The 22502-nt window shown below is 35.8% G+C and overlaps 1 protein-coding gene across 5 annotated transcripts in view; it reads right to left on the bottom strand.

Moving 5' to 3' along the window:
• Positions 1-275: 275 nt before the first annotated feature.
• Positions 276-22502, bottom strand: part of Rnls (renalase, FAD dependent amine oxidase) — a 290624-nt gene continuing 268397 nt past the window's right edge. For 4 of the 5 annotated variants that reach the window (XM_063239497.1, XM_003473598.5, XM_013157052.3 and 1 more), the window contains exon 7: positions 276-786. In XM_063239497.1, coding sequence (XP_063095567.1) covers positions 634-786 — 153 coding nt within the window. In that variant the 3' untranslated portion in view covers positions 276-633. Of the gene's footprint in view, positions 787-2064; positions 2145-22502 lie in introns of all 5 variants that reach the window. The other variant, XR_010044289.1, reaches the window with a different exon arrangement.

Below are 22502 nucleotides of genomic sequence, written 5' to 3'. Positions count from 1 at the left end.
TTGATTTTTATCTTTCATATTAAGACTGGAATCTGTTTTAAGCTTATACAATACTATGTGTCTCGGAAAATCAAATTGAATCTTGCTATTTACTGAAAGTCTGCAGGGAATTTTCTTTGTCAAGTCAGCATACAAACCACAACCCCAAGACATCTAATAACTTGGAAAATAAACGAAACACAAAAATTACAATGTGTTTTCCACAGTTTGGAGAAATCTTGTAGTTCATTAATTTGAAAAAATGTTGAGCCAAGGACATATTTGAAGACTTAAAATGAGGGTTAGATAATGATTATCTTTATTCAGAATTGAAGTTTTTAAAGGGATAAATAATAACATGAACCCCTACTTTTGATTTTAATACAACTTTTGGGGCAGCCTATATTTGAATGTTAAGTACCACTTTTTCTTCAACGAAGATTGGCAATTCAGAAAAGTAGGGAAAGGTATAATGTAAAAGATATTTTCATTTTAATATGGAATATATCAAAGTTATAAGATTGATTTTATGCTCCGTATGAAAAAATGACAATGAAGACCAATTTTCCAGTAATTTATCTCAACAAAATAATCAATAACAGAAAATTGTGCAATAAAAATCAGAAGTAAATGTAGAGAATAAGAACCCAGGTACTAAATATGATTTCTTAAAGCTTCCAGAAGACACAGGGCAGAAGTGATGCAGCCATCAAAGTTGGACTGAGTAAATCCATCCCCTCCACACACAAGAAAAGGTTCAAGATGAAGAATCATCCTGCCAGGACACTTGGCTGCACCACTTGTAACCTATAAGACAAAAAAAAAGATTACGATTGACTATTGGTGTCTATTACGCTATAGTGACATCTGAAAAAGGCTTGTCTACCTGGAGAGGTCAACATTTCTCCAAAGGAGCATGAGAAACAAATAAACACCCCCCCCTTAAATTTCCCCTCCAGCCCAGATATTTACATCTGTATTAGTAAATATTTAAATTTCTCATTATTAGATAAGATAGTCAGAAATGCATAGACTTTAAAACAAGTAGATACTGTGGCCCAAATATTTACCCCCCCCATCCTATTTTGAAATCCTAATCCCCAGGGTGAAGATACTGGGAGGAGGAGCCTAAGTCATGAAGGATTAGTGCCATATAAAATAAGCTTCAGCAGAGTTCTTGGCTTTCTTCTCCTTCTTCTTCTTCTTCTTTTTTTTTTTTTTTTCCAATCAGGACACAGCTGGAAGGTGATGTCTATGAGAATAGGTCTTCACCAAACAGTCCATTTTCTGGAACCTTAGTCTTAGACTTTTCAGCCACCAGAAATTTATGCAAAACGCAAGCTTCTTTTGTTTATAAACCAGCCAGTCTATGATACTTTGTTATAGCAGGTCAAGGATAAAGGCACACTTTCTCTCCTCCTCTTCTACCTTCCCTGTCTTCACATATTTCCCGAGCTGTTTTGAGACAGGCCCCATGCTGGGCACAGGAACAGCAGAATTTTAAAATGTCATATCCCTGTTCAGTTTACTCCTGAAACTAAAGCTGCCTTAAAAGCACAGACTGGCTTCCTTCTATTATGTACTGAATGCCTCCTAGGTGGCAGAATGTGTTTCATTTGCTGACTGCATTTCATGAATAAATTAATTCATTGCAATCAACTCATATAAGAGACTAAGGGAACCTGATGGGTGTATAAGAACTGAGGAAACAGGGCCGGGTCATTCCAAGTCGACTGTGTAAATGCTCATTCAGTCTGCAGGCAAGAGAAAACAAGGCGTGCCTAGGAAACTGTGGGGCTGTAAGGGAGGTCAGTGTGCGTGCGTGCATGCATGTGTTGGGGAAGGGGGTTGACTGGAGAAAAAGACACGGCAGAAAGGCCCCATAGCAGGATACAGTGTCTTGAAATTTAAAAATATAAAACTGCTGGGTTTGATGGCACACATCTATAATCCCAGCAAGCTGGCAGGCTGAAGCAGGAGGATTTCAAGTTCAAACTCATCCTGGGTAATTTAGTGACTTAGTATCCTGTCTCAAAATTTAAAAAAGGGCTAAATGAAACAAAATAATAAAATTTTAAAAAGTACCTTATTGTGAAGGCTCTGGGTTCAGTCCTCAGTATCACACATGCAAAGTTCAGATCCTCACAGGCCTTATGCTATTATTCCTGTTTAAAAATCAGGAAAAAGTATTGATCTATAATAAATACTATTTGGGTTAAGGTGCTGAGATACTGGTTCTGGACAAACTTAGTAAACACTTTTTTTTTTGGTATTGAACCCAGGACCTTTGTGTTGAGGTATATCTCCGGCCCTTTTAACATTTTATTTTGAGAAAGGGACTTAATACATAATAGAGGCTGGGCCAGAACTTGACATTTTCCTGCCTCCGCTTCCCAGATGTGTTGTGATTACAGTTATGTGCTATCACACCCCAAAGCTCCTGCCTTTGTAACTTTTTGTTTGCTTATGTTGTGTTGTACCATGCCCAAGTTTGAGCAATTTTTTCTTTTTAAATGTATTCTAATTTTTTACTTTTTCTCTCACGGCTTCTGGATTTGTAAATTTAATGTTATTGGTACATTTTAGATATATGCAATGATAACATTCATTATAAGGAATTTGTACTTGTACATGATATATCTTTCTTCCCCCCTCCTTCCCCTCCCTTCGATCCCTCTTCCCTTATTTACAAAAGCTTTGTTTACATGTTTTTCTATTTTTTAAAATTTTCTTTACAAGTCAGTTTTTACATAGATATTTTTATGTGTTCTATTTTGCTTTAACAAAAGATGTGGCATAATAATTTCCTTCTAACAATACCAGCATCACTCAGATATAAACACAGCATTCAGGGTGTCCTCTCACTTTTTGGTGGTCAATTTAGAGCAGTATCATTCATCACACAGCAACTGGTCTTGAAATCAGCAGCTAAGACCTTAGAATGGTTGACAGAGACAGCCCATACTACAGAGCCCCAAGTGCAGACTTAGGGATTCAATTAAAAATTTTAAACCCGCCTTTGGAATTGTAACAAGGTGGATTATTTGATGTGATAATGAAATGCTAAGGGAGGAAGAGAACTGGCAGGTCTCTGGATAACAGTGACTTAGGAACATGCTGAGGCGCGGTCTGAAAGCAAACGATGCCACATTAAAAGCAAAAAACCAGACAAAACTGGGAAGCAGCCTGGCATTCTGGGGACACTTAGAGAAGGGCTAAATAACATTCTGGCTCTTAATAGGCCCCAAGGGCACCAGCCATTACTTGTCCTGCATCATTAACATTCACAATGATGGCCTCAGTTTCCAAAAATCAATCCTGATATACATAAAGTATCCAGCGATAGCAGTTCCTGAATGTTTGCTACATATCAAATGTTATAGATGCACATCTCATTTAATTTACAGGGTAATCCTGTGAGGTTATTACAATAATTCTTTTTTTATAGAAGAGAAAGTTCAGATTCACAAAGATTGTTAACTTGCCCAAAGCCAGAAAGCTGGTAGATGAAAGAGATTCAAACAGAGGAGGCTGATTTGAGAAAATCACACTTTTAACACTTTTAGAGACATTTCCATAAAGATTCAATTTAAGTAAAACAAAACAAAATATGCAATTAGTCACTTAGCTTTCGGCATCTGGAAAATTCTCACAAATGGAATAATTCATTCATATATTCATACACATATATTTATCTATATATAATATTTAAAAGAAAACAAAAATGTCAATTAGATTTATGGATATAGGAAACTCACATGCATGGGATTACTTATTGATATATATTCATATATATACATACATCTGTATGTTTTGTAGCATATGCACACACACATGTAAGTCTCCATTTGTGGTAAAGGTTTGACATCTCTGTACAGACAAACCATGGCACTATTAAACACACAAGCTTAAAGGAAAAATTCTGCAGAGTCACGACCTGGTAATTTATTGGTGCTATGTAATTTAATTTGATGAGTAGTAAATAGCAGATGCCAGATCACATTGCTGGAAAACTGGGCCACTGATGAGCCAGTCCGCAGTTTGGATGAAATCAATCTCACTGTATACAGGGGGAATCATCCATTGTGCAATTACCCAATGAGGAAAATATGAAAACATCGCATGTGTGCTGGCAAGCTCCTTCAGCCATGTGAAGTAAAGAGTCCTGCAGGGGAGGAGCATGTAATTGTCAAAGCCACAATCTCTCGCAATAACACAGCCTCTGGCTATACTTCCAGCCACAGTCAAGAACCACATCTCAATGACTGTGTTTAAGAGAGTGGTCAGGGTTGAATTAACCCCTTGGAAATCCAGGTTGCTTTGGCTCACATGTGTGCCAGGGCTGGTCAGAAAGAACTCCTGCCGGTTCTAAAGTGGATCAAGTAATATTTCTATAAACTTAGATGATGACTGGATTGGATTATAAATTCAAGGCAGAAAAAGTGGTTTTAGACCTAAGTGATTTAAACTCATGTGAATATATTTTTCAACTTCCCTTCATCATCTGCAGAATAAACTGCAAACTCCTAAACTTCATACAGAGTGTCCTTTATAAAAGATATCTCACTTCCACTCAAACCTCCTGTCCAGGCACTATTCTCCTCTTTGCCGCAGGCCCTACCTACATTCTAAGTCAAGGTCTTCAAATGAGTACTTTTCTTTGTTCTCCTTTTGTGAACAAGCTATTCTGCTAGGTGATGTTATATCATTCTTACTCTTTTCTGACAAGTAAATTGATCATCCTTCAAGATTCAGTACGAATATCACCTGCTCTCAGGTCTTCTTGCTCTGCTGGGCAGGTAGTTGCCTTTTCAGTATTTTTTTTCATATCTATTATGTTACTTGCTATTTTGCACTGCTATTATATCCACGCTTGTCTTCCTTTCTAGACTGCATTCTCCTAAGAGTAGGGACTGTAATCCACTAATCTTTGTCACCTAGAGTGAGAACAATGCCTAGCCCACATGAGAGCACATGATAAATGTTTGTTAACAGAGACAGTACTGTACACACAATTGATCAAATTAAGATCTTCACAAGGGATTGTTATACAAAAAAAGTTTATTCAGAGCTTTTGTGCAAACGGAAATGCTACTGTGGTGGAAGCCTCTCAGTGATGCTGGGGATGAGTCTTCTCTTCTCTGACTATGAAGTGCTTCATGGGATGCTTCACATGCCATGTATTAAGCCAAACCACAGAAACTTACTGATTCGGTGGGTCAAAGATATTATCAGTTTTTATAAGGTATAGCCTGATAGATTCTTTATATCATGACTATTCACTATAAAAATTCACATAAAAATTCCTTTGGTGTGAGGATGAAAGATGAAAAGAAGGAAGCAAAGAAGGTTGAGTATTTCCCCAAAATGACAGGTCACAGCAAAAACCAACAAACAAACAAACCCCATAAAAACAAACAAACAAACAAACAAACAAAAACAAGATTCAGTGCCACACATGAGAATGTATTTTGTTTCTTCCAAACCTATGTTGACAGCAAAAGCACATCCTTGGTCTAGAAGACATTCAGTCACACAGAATGATCCCACTGGTTTGGCAGAAAGTGGCTATATTTAAGGGAGGCTAGGTCTAGTTGGCTGCTGAGTCCATAATTTGGTTACTTGACAATCAAACTTTCTGAAACCAGGCATCAGCTAATGTTCCAGTGAGATGGTCAAGAATCAAGATTTAATAAATTCTAATACTGATGTGTAACTAACTTTTTAAAGGAAATTTGAACAATCTATGAATAATCAAGTTCTTGCTGCTACATTTCCTCACTTGTTACATCATGAATGTAAATACTGCTACATCTCATCGAATCTTTGGTATTGACAATGCTTTATGCACAAATAATGCACAATGTATATTGTGTTATATGTGTTATATAACACAAACCTTTATGTTATGTTTATCAGAAAAGTTCTTTTAGACTTACCTATACAGGTCTTTTTGCAAGCTAAAACAGGAAATAAAAGAGAAATGTATTTGAAGCATTTCCAAAAATGTCTTCCTATTTAGAATCTGACTTCCTGCACCACTGTTTAGCTTCTTTAACTCAGAGCTGTTAATGTCTGATGTCCACACTTGTCCCCATTCCATCTGTCTTCAGTGTCATCTACAGCACCGGTAATGTAACTTTCTTTTTTTAACAAAAGGGATCCTTTGAGTACTCTCTTCTGAGCCATGACATCTCTTCCACGAGTTCAGGTTATACATTTTTCTCTTCATTAGGAAAGAAGGGCTTTCAGGCAGCAATCTGGCCACGTTTCTTTCTTAAATGATCCTTAAATAACTTGATAATTTAAATATTAAGCAGCAGAAAATCACAAAATTCACAGATATAAAGACTACATCCTAACTGTCTACTGGAAATATCAACATGATGGCTTCTTACAACTGATGAAATATGACATGTGCTAAATAGGGTAAGGAGAGAGGTATAGTGATACCTAAAAGTAAATGCCTAATAAGTAAAACAATAATGAACAGGTGAGAAGACCCCTTAAACAGGGCTTTTAGGCACATAGCACCTCAGCATCCATGCTTCTCATGTCTTTAGCATTGCTAGTTTAAACCCTTTATTTTCTTAGTTCACCCAAATGAGTAGCCTTGTGTGAGACTGGCAATGATAGACTAGTAATCAGAGAATCGATGCATCCATTTACAAAGCTGAATGTACCGATTCTGAACCAAGTCTGGTTGTCTTTCTGGACCATTCATCATGATGGACCGATTTCCCCAGTTGTATCTTAGATTATTGGGGTGTCACATGTGCAGCAACTCCTGAGGGACATCAGTGATCAATTGTGACATTCTTTTCCATGGAGCTCAGATGTGGCTTTAGCATCCTTTCTGGCTTTAGCATCATTCTCGCTTCGGTGCTTCAGGTAACCATCACCAGTCAATTGAAGCTGGCATTCAAGAGGGATTCTATATACTAGCTTTGAATTACAAGACTGCAGAGCAAACATGAAATCAGAAGTAAAGGAATTACACACCCTTTACTATTTTCTCTTCATCTCTTTACCTATTAAGTCAGAAGAGTCTGATGCATTGCCTTTCTCCAAACAGGAGATATTTTTTAATGCTAAGAAATAGGATCACATCAGAGTCATTTCCTTGAGATAATGCTGGGAGACCAATTACAATTCCTTCTAACAAGGAAACTCTGCTCTTTCTAAATTCCCCTCCAGATTATTGCCCATCCATGGATTGCATTAGGGGTTTGACTGTCTTCTGAAAGTAAAGTATAGGTGTTTTGCCTCTAGCTGTAACTCTACAAAATTGCAAACAAAAATTCAGGACTTGAGGGAAAAATAGAACTGGAGAAGATGACTCAAAATGTGTGGAGCTCTGAATGAAGCATGAACAAAATATAAATACCACCATCAAGTGACTAGTACAGTTATATTCTTCCAGCCTCTGCATTCAGCTGCAGTGATCCATTCTTTGCAGCCTGCACACTGGGCTTCATGCTATTCCTTCAAGTTGTAAGTCCTGAGAGAGCAGATATTTCAAAAACAGATCATTTTGATGTGAATTAAAAATAAGATAGAGGATGCAGGCTTTTTTTTTTTTAAGATCATCGATCTGTTATTTAGATATGGGGCAGTGCCCAAGGTTTCATCAGCTCCATCTGCACCTTTGTGGAAGAGTTTATCATGGGGAAAACCTCACAGTTCCTTGCACTCCTGAAACAGCTATTATTTGAACCAAGGGAAGGTAACTTCTGCAGAATTTTAGGTTTATCTTCAAATTAGGTAAGGGTTATTTTCGCTTGGGAAAAATTTCCAAACATAAGCATATGTATGAAGCCAACAGGATTCCCCAGATATTGATCTCCTTTTTTCTTAACTGTATGCTGTAGTCCTTGTCTGCAGGGGATACATTCCAAGACTCCCAGTGGATGCATGAGACTGTGGATAGTACTGAACCCTGTCAATATCTCTTTATGGGTAGTTTTGTGTCTCACAGTTCAATTACCCATGGTCAATTGTGATCTAAGAGATATTATATGGAATATTCCAGAAAGAAATAATTTCTAAATTTTAAACAGCACACTGCTCTGCGGAGCACGATGAAATGCTCTGCTGTCACTCTTGTGCTATCCCATTTGGTCTTCCCAGGATATGAATCATCCCTGTGTGCAGTGGAACCACACTGTGTGTATTACCTGACCCATGGCAGCTATTCATGTAACTTTTATTACAGTACTGTTATGGTTGTTCCATATTATTTCTTTGTTAACCTCTGCGTCTAATATATACGACAAATATATAAGACAAACACTATTATGGCACGTATAGGAAAATCTACATAGAGAGAAAGCTTAGTATTACCTGAAGTTTTAGGTATCCAGTGAGAATCCTGAAATGTACCTCCTATAAATAAGAGGTACTATACAGAATAATTCACATTAAATAAATTTTTAAAAATAACCCAGCCTTTGTAAAAGATTATAGATAATTTTAATTAATTCTTACATTCCATTCCATTCCTGTGGATAAGGTCTTGGGGATGTATGAGTTTTGACAGGAGATGGGGATGTTTAAGTCTTCATGGTGATTTTGATATTAATACTATGTCTTTTCAATTTTTAAAAAATCTTCCACCATTCTAGAATCTGGCAGTGACTCCTTCATTTAAATGGTCTCCCAGTTGCACACGTCTCCTAATTACATGGGAGTAATCGTGAGTAATCTTCTTGCCTTGGCATTTGTTCTCTCCATCGTGTGTGTGAGGTATTGGGTACCAGGGCAGTACTGAATAGATACCAAGTCTGAGATGGTATGGAGCTGATTCATATATTTTTCTCACTCCCTTATCTTCCTCTGTTCTGCTGCCAGGATAAACCTAAAACCATGCCGTGGTACATAAATAGCAGAAATTAAATATTTGGTTAAATCATTCTTTTGTAGGCCTTACGCAAAGCACAAAAGTACTGGATCCTAAAAGGCAATTTATAGCAAGATGAGAAAAAAGTATAAAGTTTTCCACAGAGCTAAATGCATTATATTTATATATTTATGAATCCATTATAAAGTTATATCTTTACCAGTTTTTGATTATCTTTATTTTAAATTTTGTTGCTGGGCTTTTGCTTTATAATTTCTGGCTTTTTGAGACAGAGTCTTGCTAAGTAGCCAAAGCTGACCTTGAATTCACAATCCTCCTGCCTCAGCCTCCTGAGTTCTGGGAATATAGCCTTGTGCCACTATGCTCAACTTGCTTTCTAAATTTTTAATTGCAGAACTGCTATAGTTTGGCTCTTGAATGCCTCCCAAAGACCATGTGTTAATGTCTTGGTCTCCACAGTGGCACAATCAGGGGGTGGTAGAATCACCAGGAGGATCTAGCAGGAGATCCTATATTGATTATGTCATGTCCCCAAAGGGAACTATGGGACCCTGGCTGCTTCTTTTTTCTCTTTGCTGCTAACCATAGATGAGCTGCTTGCTCTGCCATGTTCTCTCCCACGATATGCAGTCCCACTACAGGTCCAAAGTCAAGCAGACTACTAAGTTGTGCACTGGAATCTCTAAACCTGAGCAAAGACTTTCTTTTTTCCAAGTTCATTATCTCAGCTATTTTGTTATGGTAACAGAAAACTGACTAACCCACGGATAAAACATGACAATATTGTATCACTTCCCAAAATATTTAGGTGCTCTTACTGGTCCACCAAACAAAAACACATGAATACATTGCTCTGGGGTGAAACTTAATGGGTCTCAGAGCACAGCCTCTGTTATCTTGTTTTCCAGACAAAGTGGGGAGACTTAGGTATTACCGAATAGATTGAGTGTGTCCTTGGTGAGTGGATGAGTCATTTCTTGAAGTGAAGTGAAATCTTGTATAAAACTTATTTCCTATAAACCTGTACAACCTGTTGTATACAAATACTGATCTAAATGGAACTAGACCCTTAACACATTATTCATTTGTTCACCTGTGACTAAGTATTCAGGTAGCAACCATAAAAGGTTTGGAGGAAAATTAAATAAATGTGAAATAAACACCTACTTTCAAATTGAATGTAACTTAGAGGGGAAAGGTGCTTCATACTGATTTTCTCTCTATATGTCCACATTCTTACTGTACTTCCAGGGCATTCATTATAGCATTTATCATATCTACAAAAAACAGGGAAAAGTATAAATGAATGAAACAGAGATCAGAGCATAGTCTGATGTCAATGAAAATGTTTGCTTACATATTTTTAGATGGTAAAATATTTCAAGGACTCTGAGAAAGATGGGACCTCAGCATGTGTCAACAGTGAACAATACTAACAATCATTAAGTAAATTTCCATGACACAAAAAAAGGAAGATCTGGTACATGAAAGTTGGGTACATATTTTTGTTTTCTACTGGCCAAATCTGAACTAGAATGTGTTTATGCTTTTTCTCTATTGAAAAAAAAATCCCTCTGGGGTTTGCTGAAAATTCAATAAAATGATGCTGGTTCTTCTATCCTCAATTCATTAGAATAAAATTTTGTAAGAAACATTTCATGCTTAAAAATCTTTTGAGTCCTCAGAAATAGCAGGCATGAGGGCTATCTTCTATTCATCTTTGTATTTCTGGTATTTACTAGTCTATTGCACCAAGCTAGTGTTGAGTAAATGTTTATTCATTGTACGGATGTATGCAGACCAACAAAAATGAATTTAAACTCTTAAAGTTTAAAATCTTTAGGGTTAATATTGTCTCTACACATGATAGATTTTTTTCTCTATTAAAATAATTTTTTGTTTCTTGGTGTCTAATTTTTGCTTTTTCTGTTCACATTAATTATGCTAATTAAACTTCTGTTCCATCACCCTTAATACTTCATAATTCTAACCCAGTTTGTGAGCAACTGCAGTGCATGGCACAATGACTATATTAGTACTCATCAGCCTTTCTCTAACACCTACAGCATCACCGTGTAGAGTGGACTATCCTGCCTCTGGCTCACCTTTTGTAGACATCAGGCAAAGACACTATAATATCTGAATCAGCCTCAGTTTCAAATAAGAAATAAAGATTGTTTCCTACCTATTCTGATGTCATCAAATGTCACTGTCTAGAATAACTTGAAAACTAAAATATAACTAGGAGAGTGTGTGCACACATGGTTTGAATATGACAACCTTATAGGCTCATCTGTTAAAGGCTTGGTCACCAGTCTCTGGAGCTCTGGAGTCCCTTTAAGATGAGGAACCTAGTGGAGGACATTAGGTTGAACACCGTTGAACAGGACATTGGAATCCTGGGCTACTCTTTCTCTTTGCTTCCCAGCTGCTATGAAGTAAGCAGCTCTGAACTATAATATGCTGTGTGCTATGATGTGCCTCCATGCTACAGGCTCACAACCAACAGGGTTTAGTGGCTATAGACTGAAATCTTTGAAAACTGTGACTGAAAATGAATCTTTACCTTTATAAGATGATTATCTGAAACTTTTATTAACAGTAGTGAAAAACTGACCGGTACAGTGCTGTATATAAAGTACCTGTATATCTGATGGGATATATACATGATTACCTTAATTTCAAAAGACGCAGAACATAACAAAATCCATAGTTCACTATTGCCATAGGTCATGGCTAAATTGCATAGAAAATTCAGACATAAAGTTTAAGTAATCCTTTAAATATTTTTTCCAGGGTGATTGTGGATATGCTCTTAAAAGCTATGTGTCAGAGATTAAAGAAACTACTCTTTCTGGGTGATTTAGCTAACTTGTATCTATATAGTTTTAAAATTCTGTCTTAAAATTTATCTTTATGCTCAAATTTTAATAACACAATAGAAACTATATAAGCATAGAGTATATTTACTACATTATTAAGAAAAGTAATGATAAAAGATTATTTTAATCCTATACTGCATATTATTTAATATACATGATACTCAAAATTGAGTTAATAATGATCATTCAGGGTGCTGATTATATCATTTAATCTATTTGTAGGCATATTTCTTTGAATATTATTCCTGTTTGGTCACTAAGTTTTGAGGCTCTCAGCCTTATACCATCTTATGTTATAGTACTGCACATTCATAAGGAGCTTTAGCAACACATGGGTACACTGCTGCAAAGATGACACTTTTTAATGGATTCTTATGTGTTGTGTTCATCATCTCATCTTTCCTCTGTTTTACTCATCTCTCCAGTGTTCTATTATATAAAATGGTGATTTCATAAACCCATTTCTTTTGTTGTGCTTTAGGGAAAGTCATGTCTGTATTATGGACTACGAGCTATAGAGTTCTGTCTAGTACTACGGAGAGTTGCTATAAAATTATCATTGGTTGCAATATCCTAGGTCTGAAGAAAGTGATGTGGTTTAATCAATTCTCAGTGGAGCTTTTCACTTTATTGGTATTTGTCTATTCTATTTTAATAAACCACTGAGTAGAAGCAGGCAGAACGTGCCACAAATCAATTATATGATCCATGTAGCAGCTTTAGTGAGCTTAAACTGCAAAGGACATACTTTGCTGAAATTGTATATTTAATTGCTGAGGTCTATAGTGAATCCGTTTAGATCTATTCTATCTTTTAAAGTCTTGAAAATACTGGAGCAACCTACTTTGAAGAGCACTTGCTCAGAACAAGCGTACAGTAAAGAATGAGATATGATTTTTTTTAGTACTGTTGCAGTAATAACAGACAAAATAGTCATATTATATTTCCCTCTAGAGTTTTTATTTTAATGGAAAATTGTTCTGCCTTTCAGCAAGTTTTAGTACATTCATTCATAATTCTTCCAATTTTTTTGTTGTTCTTAGGCATTGCTGAGCAATATGAAAGGTATTCCTTTCTATAAGATGATTTAGCAGAGTTGGAATTCTTTAGTTTTCATCTAAATATAAATTTTCTGCCACTACCTCCCAAAAGATTCAACTGCTTGTGATTCTAGGATGCACAAGGCCAAAAGTGCTTTTGATGGTAAGTTTAGAAATAAAGTGAAAAAATCATTTTTCCCCCTCCTCTGAGTGTCATTATCTCTTCTCTCATTTAAATTCATAGCTGCATAATTTCCCATTGAATCAGCCCTTCTGCATTCTCTCCTCAGGCTACTTTAATAAAATTATAATCATTAGTGTATGTTAATTACATCTCTTAATACGTGTCACTATGGCTATTCCACATATGCACATATTGTACCTTGGTGTGTTTGTTCTGTATGTTGAAGGGATCCCACAGCTTTATGCCTGGACTGTGAGATTATGGCAAAAAAAAATACAGTTATTTTGATCTTCAGGTCTAGAAACAATCTTCCTTCTATTTTTAACCTGAAAATGGAAGGGTAAACTCTACCTCTCAGGGAGATAATAATGGAAGATAAAAAGCACAGGTGGCTTTTGAGCCAGCTTAATTGAGGTATGGTTTATATACACTAAAATTCATCCTTTTTTGTAGATTGTTCTGTAAGTTTTGAGTGGACACAGTCATATAATTACAACTACATAAAATAAAAAGGACATTTTCATTATGCCCCTAAATTCCCTTTTGCTCTTTTGTTGTTAATTCCCTTTCAGAACCTTGGCATCTGACGACCACCAATCCAATTTTGTCCTTAAGAGTTTGTCCTATCCAGAAAGTCATATATACAGATTTTGAGTCTGGCTTCCTCTACTTATTCACTCACGTTATTGCAAATATTATTACTTTGCTGCTGTCTATTATAGTGTAAATTTTTACTTAAGGATGTAAAATAATTTTCAAACTTATTCATCAGGTTGTAAATATTTGACTTATTCCTAGTTTGGGGCAATTATGAATAAAGCTGCTTTACTCACTTGCACGTAGATTTTTGTGTGGATGTTACGTCTTCATTCCTAAGATTGGGCTTACGTGGTAAATGTACACTTAGCTTTGTAAGGAAGTGGTGAACTATTTCTCAAAGTGGCTATGCTATTTTTATCCATACCAGTGAAAAGTTACTTCACATATTTCCCAGGAATTGGCATCTTCACAATTTTTGATTTGAGCCATTTTTATAGCTGTGCCATTGTAGTAACAATAGTTTTTAATTTTGTTTCTCTAGTGACCAATGATGTTCACCTCTTTTTGTGTGTTTTTGTGCATTTATCTGCCATCCATGCCTCTTTTTTTGTATGTGTGCAGTTAATTAGTTATAACATGATTTGCCGCTAGTCATAGCCACTGACAAACACTAAGTTGTTTTCTGCTTTTGGATTTGCCTATATTGGATATTTCATATAAATGAAATAATTTATGTTATGGCCTACATGACAGGCTTCTTTCATACAGCACAATATTTACAAAGTTCATTCATATATAAGTATCTCACTACTTTTTATGGATAAATCATATTCTATTGTTATGTACATACTTCATTTTGTTAATTCATTCATCAGTTGCTTGACATTGGGTTGTTAACAGCTTTTGGTTATTTTGAATAGTGCTGCTAGGAATATCTGAATGCATGTTTTTAATTTTTTTTTGAGGGTATACTTAGAAGAGGAATTGCTGGGTCATATGGTAATTCTATGTTTAATTTACCTGGGAACGACCAAACTCTTTTCCATAGTGGATGAATCATTTTATATTCTTATTAGCAAAGCATAAGCATTCACTTCTCATGTACTCAAATACTTGTTATTTTGCATTTTAAAAAATTATAGCATCCTCAGTGGGTATAATCTCAGGATGGTTTTGATTTGCATTTCCTTAATAAATAATGATGTTGGACATGTTTTCCTATGTCCATTTGTATTTCTTCCTTGGCAAAATGTTTATTCAAGTCCTTTGTTAAGTACATTTTTGTTTCTTTCTTTTCTTTTTTTTCTTCTTGAGACAAGATCTTGCTATGTGGTTCAGGCTTGTCTTGGGCTCTCTTTGTAGCCCAGGCTGATCTTGAGCTTGCAAACGATCCTCCAGCCTCAGCCTCCCAAATTCTAGGAAGGACTTCTTTGTTTCTTAACTGGGATTTTTTGCACTCTATGTATGTTCTGGATATTCTTATTAGAGAAGTAATCCATGTATCTTTCACCTGGTGAATTGTCTTTTTAGTTTCTTCATAATTCTTTGATACACAAAAGCTTTGACTTAGAAGCGATCTCAATTACCTTTTCTTTCATTGCTGATATTATTAGCATCATAGCTAAAAAACTATTATTAAATGCAAAGCTGTGAAGATTTACCTCTATGTTTTCTCCTAGAAATTTTATTCTGTTGGCTTTTTGTATATTTAGGTTTTTGTCCTATCTTGGTTAAATTTTATACGCAATGTGAGGGTAGGGTTCAGCTTCATTCTTTTTTATGTGGATATCTGTACTAGTATCGTATGTTAAAAAGACTAATACTTCCCTACTGAATATACTTAGGAACATTGTTAAAAGTCAGCTTGTCACAGTATGGGTTTATATGTGAACTCTGTTCTTTTCCACTGATCTATTTTATCCTTATATCAGTTCCATATTGTGACTGCTATAGCTTCATAGTAATTTTGAAATTGGAAAATGTGAATTTTCTGACTTGGGTCTTCTTTTTCAAGATTGTTTTTGTGGAGTTGTTGAAATTTTATATGAATTTTAGAATCAGAATTTTCTTTCTTTTTTTTTTTTTTTGTATCAGGGATAGAACTTGCGACCTCGTGCTTGCCAGTCAGGTGCTTATGCTGCTGAGCTAAATCCCTGGCCTAGAATCAGAATTTTCATTCTGGCATGGGTCAATAGAATTCTGACAGAGATAGCAATGAATCTATTTGGCTAACACTGTCACCTTAAAAATACTAAGCGTTGCAATAAATGATATCTTTTCATCCATTTAGGACTTTATTTCTTTGAAAAATGTATTGTACTCAGCATAGAATTGGGTTTTTTTGTTTCCAGAAACTGAACTCAGGATTTTGTGCTTGCCAGGCAGGTGCTTGTGTCACTGAGCTACATCTCCGGCCTACACTCAGCATGTAATTCCTATAACCCCATGGTTCTTCTGTTTGCTTTTTTTGGTACAGGGAATTGAACTCAGGACCTTGTGCTTGCCAGGCAAGCACTATGTCACTGAGCTATAGCCCAGCTACCTCCCACTCCTATAGTTAAATTAGAATTTCTTTAGTTGAGAGCTCTTTTCATATCTTTTGCCCATTTTTAAGCAATTGAGCTATTTTATATGGTTCTGAGAGTTAATTGTATATTGAGGATAATGTTCTTTTTTAAAAAATCAGATATATGCTTTGCAAACACTTTCTCCACATCCATGGCTTTTTATTTCTCCAAGGGTACCTTTCAAAGATATTGTTTTTAAATTTATCAAATGTAATTTATCAGTTTCTTCTTTTGTGGTTTCTGTTTTTTGTGGTGTAAGAAACGTTTATCAAGCTCAGTATCACAAAGATTTTCTCCTGTTTTCATCTAGAAGTGTTACGGTTTAAAGTTTTATGTTTAGGAATATGATACACTTTTAGTTGACTTTCAGTCATGACCTTTGAACCGAAAGTGACATGATCTGATTTCCACTTATTAGTTGCATCACTTTAGGCAAACCATTCAGTAGGAACCTCAGTTTCATCATTTGAAGCAAAGGTAGTATTTGCATCCTGGTCTTTCTAGAACTTTCTGAAGACAAAATGAAAACAAGTATAAAAGTACTTTCTAAAATCAGAATATAAATGTTAACCATGATTATTTCTAGCTGACAGCAGGAAAGAAAGATGCTATAAAAATGTGTTATAACCAGAGGAAAGCCAGAACTCAATAAATTAAAAGCAGTGAACCAAGGTATTTAAAAGCACTCATTTCTCAACAGGGCTGTTTCCAGTTATGCTCTGTCTTAGCACCTGACTCATACAAAGTACTTGAGGTCTCTAATTCTCAACTCTGTTGTCTGTGCAATGAAGAACTGTAAGCCCCACAGAGTAGTAGAAGGAGGAAGTGCATTATATACAGAACTCAGTGACTTACACAGAGTAAGGAATTAATGAATAGCATTTTTGAGAGATGGAGAGGTATACTGTCTAATATGGTCTATTATGGTACACAGAAGTATTACAGCAGATGATAGCAAAGACAGAAGCATGAAGGGTTTTTGAGAATTTGAAATACAGCATCTACTTCAGACACTTGTAACTGTGTAATAGCAATGTCCTAGCCAGACACTGAAAATGCCATCACTGAGCTGTATGTAGCTTAGCATGACAAACCAAAAGCACTCAAATAAGTTTATCTCTCCAGTCTCATCATCCTGTGCTTCTGTTGTACCCCATGTTTCTGCCAAACTGAACTGCTGGCTATTCCTCAAGTGCACCCGTGCTTCCTTTTGCCTCTGAGAAGTGTACATGTTGTCAGAACATTGCTCCAATATCATTGCCTTTGCCTGTCTGACCTCCTCATCTTGCAGTATTTAAATAACATCTTACTTTTAGAACTATTTCGAACTGCTCCCTGGCCTCAAGTCTGAACTATGCTCATCCAATACCTTTCATATGGCACTTTGCCATGATAATCTGTCACCTTTGCTGAATGACTATATGGAAAATTACTCAAAAGATCGGAGGTACTCTTATAGTCTTCCAGAACCTGGTACATAACAGCACCTAAAGAAATTATGAATATACATTATTGACTAATATTAATATAAGTAATGCTTTTCAACTAAGCTTTTTCAGTTAGTTTTATAAAATAATGCTGATATATACTCTAATAGGTCAAATAGACTTTTTTTTTTTTTTTAATTTAAGAGGAAAAAGAGAAAAACACAAAACAAACCAAAGCGGTGTAAGGGTACACGTAATACAGAACTACAAAAACAAAACAAAACAAAACAAACAAAACAAAACAAACAAACAAACAAAAACATAACAGTAAGAAATCACCTGTTAGTATATTACATATTATCATCTTGAAAATAGTTCCTCAAATCACAGTATCAAAGAATACAAGGTGGACATTCAAACAGGTAGACTGCAAACAGCTGTGTTCAATGATCCAAAAACATTGATACAGTCAGTTATTTAACACCCCTAAACACACTTGCTGTTATATCCGTTAGAGCTCTTTTTCTTTTTTTTTTTTCCCTCTCTTTTTTACAACAAAATTCACACACTTTGGATTTCATTACTCCTTAGTGCTTATTACTTTTTTTGGGGGGGGGGGAGGAATACAGTCAAATATGGCAAAACAAAGCTGTCAGTCAATATCAAGGATAGACATAGCACATGGTGTAGAACAGAGTACAAGTTTATCAACAATGGTTATCAACGTTGTCCCTTGTTTCCTTAAAAAGAATTGTCTATCTCATTAGATATTATAAAGTTGGACAAAACAGTAGAGAACAAGACCAATAAAACTTAGGCATTGTAAACATTACAGGACTTCCAAAGAAGACAATAGTCAAACCAGAATGGGTATCTTAGTGAATCTTATTGTCTTCAAAGTAGTTGCCTATGTCTTCAAACTTGATACTACCATATAGAATGGAACAGAGTCTAATCAGTCAAAACAAGATTGTGGGAGTACTACAGGACTTCAAAACAAGTTAATTGGAAATCAAAAAGAGTTACTATTTATATATCCTAATTTTTTGAATTTTTTCTTTAATTAAGACAAACATAAGAAATGACTAAATAATTTTTTTAAAACAATAAGGGGGAGATTGAGATAAAACAGGACATAACAATATAACAATAGAGGTCCCAGCATGACTGTTTCAACAGCCTAGTACTTCACCACCATATAACCTGACTTAATAGTAGTTACCATAGTGTCTTTTTCCTTGAAATATTTGGATAAAACTTCATATACTCTAGCTTCAAATATTTTCAAATCAAGAAGCCCAGAATAAAGCTTTTCTAATTAATGAGTGAAAACTTTATAAGGCTCCAAGGCCACCTAATGGGGAATCATGATTACCACATATTTTTATATATTTGAATCATTACTTACATTAGGGAAACTATTCGGTATTCACACATGCGAGATTGATTTATTTCACTTATGAGTATGGTCTCAAGCTGCGCCCATTTATTGATAAATATCTCAATGTGATCCTTCTTTATAGCTGAATAATACTCCATTGTATAGAAATACCACAACTTTTTTATCCATTCCTCAGTTGATGGACACTTGGGTTGTTTCCAAGATCTGGCGATGACAAATTGTGCTGCTATAAACATAGGTGCACATATATCACTGTGGTATGATGCTTTCAGTTCTTCTGGGAATATGCCTAGAAGTGGAATAGCTGGAATAAATGGGATTTCCAGTCCCAACTTTTTGAGAAATCTCCAGACAGATCTCCACAAAGGCTGTACCAGTCTACACTCCCACCAGCAGTGCAGGAGAGTTCCTTTTTCCCCACAGCCTCTCCAGCATTTGTTGTCGGTTTTCTTGATCCTGGCCATTCTTTCAGGAGTGAGATGGTATCTCAGTGTGGTTTTAATTTGCATTTCTCTAATGACCAATGATGATGATGAGCATTTTTTCATGTATTTATTTGCCATTTGCATTTCTTCATCTGAGAATTGCGTATTCATCTCAGATGCCCATTTTTGGATTGGATCTTTGAATTTTGGAGGTCTGAGTTTCTTTAATTCTTTATATGTTTTAGACAAGAGGCCCTTGTCTGAGAGAGAGTTCACTAAAATCTTTTCCCAGTTTGTGGGTTTTCTTTTCACTATGCTGGAGATTTCTTTTGACATGCAGAAACTTTTTAATAAGAAGTGGTCCCAGTTATTGATTCTGGGAAGTATTTCCCATGCGGTTTGAGTCCTGTTCATGAATTCTTTACCTACTCCTATGTCTCCAAGGTTTCTACCTAATTTGTCTTCCAATAGATTTAGTGTTTCTGTTTTAATATTCAGATCTTTGACCCATTTAGATTTTAATTTAGTACATGGTGATAGACATGGGTCTAGCTTTAGTTTTCGACAAATGGAGAGCCAGTTTTTCCAGCACCATTTATTAAAGAGACTGTCGTTCTTCCAGTGAACCTGCTTGGCTCCTTTATCAAAGATAAGGTGGTTGAGTGTGTTCGTAGTTGTGGTTGTATCTTCTAATCTATTCCACTGATCTTCGGCTCTGTTTTGATTCCAATACCATGTTGATTTTACTACTGTTGCTTTGTAGTATAACTTCAAGTCAGGGATTGTGATGCCTCCTGCTTTGTCTTTGCTGCTTAGAATTGCCTTTGCTATGTGAATGGAATGATAAAGTGAAAAGAGACAAGAAGAGAAAAAGAGGGATGGAGGAGACGGGGGTGTGATGAAAAGGGGACAGAGAAAGAATGGGGGTGGAGGGAGGGAGGGACACTGACAGTGAAGCAAATGTTGAGAAATGCTTCTCTGGAAAATTAAGAATTAAAGGATTAAAGGTGCAAAGAGAAAATCTGAGGCACTTTCCAGGAGTAAATGCTTGGCAGGAATGAAGAGATTTCTAAAAGAACTGCTGAGGATGAAGAATTCTGTAGATTCTGTAAAATTCTATGGGAGACACTAGTGAATATTAGAATCACTTTAAATTCCTTTAAATTTATTGGATTTTGTTTGATTGCAATAATACTCCAGGATTGGGCTATAAAAGTCTCTTGGATACTCAGGTTAAAGTAGTGTAATATTTACAGTATGTGTTCTTAACACTGGATTCAAGAAAGAACTATAGGTTGCTGATAAAGCTTCATAACTATATGCATTTTTGTACTTATGTAGACATGTATTTTTTATGAAAAGAATATATATATATTAAAAATGAAAAGGGAAAGAGAAAGCCGTCTTAGTGCAAAAGACTTAGAAAATAACAATAAATGAACTCTACAAGACAACTGATTTCTAATTCTATCCCCGAAACTTAACAGACTAGCCCAAACCCATCTATTTTGCTAACAATACCAATACGCCAATTTATCATAGTCCCCACCCCTAATATTGCTCTCATCTCCTTGCTATTTGAAAATACATTTGGTTAACTTTTAAAAATAAAGTTACTCATAAGTTTGCGAAATGAAGTGGGGAAAAGAGCTGCTAATGTTTTCTGGAACTGAAGAAAGACGGGGAAATTAGTTACATCTGCAAACATATCAGACATTTACTGCACTTGGAAAACGTATCATGACAGATGATGAAACAAAAGAAGGCACAAAAATAATGGTGGTGAGAACACTAGGGTTACCAAACTAAAGGGCCCCCGTCAACTTATATGGAAAGACATTTTCAGTAGTTATTTTTGTCTTGAAAGTGTTAGTACATCCTGCTTGTTACACAAAGCTTAATGTAATCTATCCCAGATGAAGCATTAAATTATAATAGGATAAACATTTAAATTACTGAGGTCAAATAGCTGCACAAAGGAAGAACTGAGAACCATAACAAATCTGCCATTGTTGTGCTAATTTTGTTGAATCACCTATACAAGTATTTCATTGAGATCCAAAGTGGGAGGCCCATAATCAGCTCCCAAGTTGTTCAATGAAACATTATTTCTTTATCTACCTTATTCCTCATTTGAGAGCATCACCCACAAGAACACACCATTTTACTCAAGAAAAAATTCAATTTAGAGTCTTAGAAGATGGTCATCAGCAAATATGAGTCTCTGGGGTTTCATGAGCACCAGGCATATTGTAGACATTCATTAAATGTTTACTGCAAAACAAAACTTTTAAAAAAATTTCCTGCTGCTATTGTAGACATGTAACATTAAGTTCTAGACATGGAAGAGCAACACCAGGGAAACAAGAAACTGTCCCTATTAAAAAAAATAGTCTTCCATTTCTCTCAGATGGCAAGGTCTCCTTGATAGTGGCTGCAGCCTTTCTGCATCAATGCTGTCTCCAAAGATTTTTTTTAGAGAGGTAGAAGACAGTGCCTCATAAAAGGATCTACGAAGGGATTTACAGAAGGCATCACCCCCACCAAACATGTCCACATTCTAATTTTTGGAACCTATGGATGCTTTCTGTTTCATGGAAAGCAAAAATGAAGGCTGCAGATGGAATTAAGATTACTAATCATCTGAACCTCAGATTACCCTGGATTACGCAGATGGGACCAACTTTCTTACAAGTGTCCTTAAAGGCAAAGTGAGACAGAGGAAAAGGGCAGAGTGGTACAGTCTGAGAAAAACGTGTGCAGTGTCGCTGGGTTTGAAGATGGAATGGGTCACAAGCCAAGGAATGACTACAGCTTCTACAAGATGGAAGAGGCTAGAGAATGGATTGTCTTCTAGAGTCTCCAGAAAGAAAGGCAGTTGTGATGATGCCTTCTCACTGCAGTGAGATCCATTTTGTGTTGTTTTACACTGCAAAGTACCTGGTGACTTTTTTTATAGTAACAATAAGAAACAGAGGGTGAGTGGATGAGGAGAGAGAGACTGAGAGGCAGGTAGAATGACGTCATTATAACTCACGGGAGCTTATGGAGGTTACTTCTTTGAACTTTTGTTTTTTCTATCACAATAGTGGGTTAAGACTACGGAACTTGTTAAGTTACTTTTAGTTACAATATATTTTAAAAACTTTATTTGGCATTTTCCGGGAGACAATTTAATATTTGAATTTATTTATTC

This window comes from Cavia porcellus, unplaced genomic scaffold (genome assembly GCF_034190915.1).
Source record: "Cavia porcellus strain 051 isolate PalLab524CR breed Dunkin Hartley unplaced genomic scaffold, mCavPor4.1 scaffold_28, whole genome shotgun sequence".
NCBI lineage: Eukaryota > Metazoa > Chordata > Mammalia > Rodentia > Caviidae > Cavia > Cavia porcellus.
The sequence above is the reverse complement of the archived record's forward strand: the minus strand, read 5'-3'. Positions and strand labels throughout refer to the sequence as shown.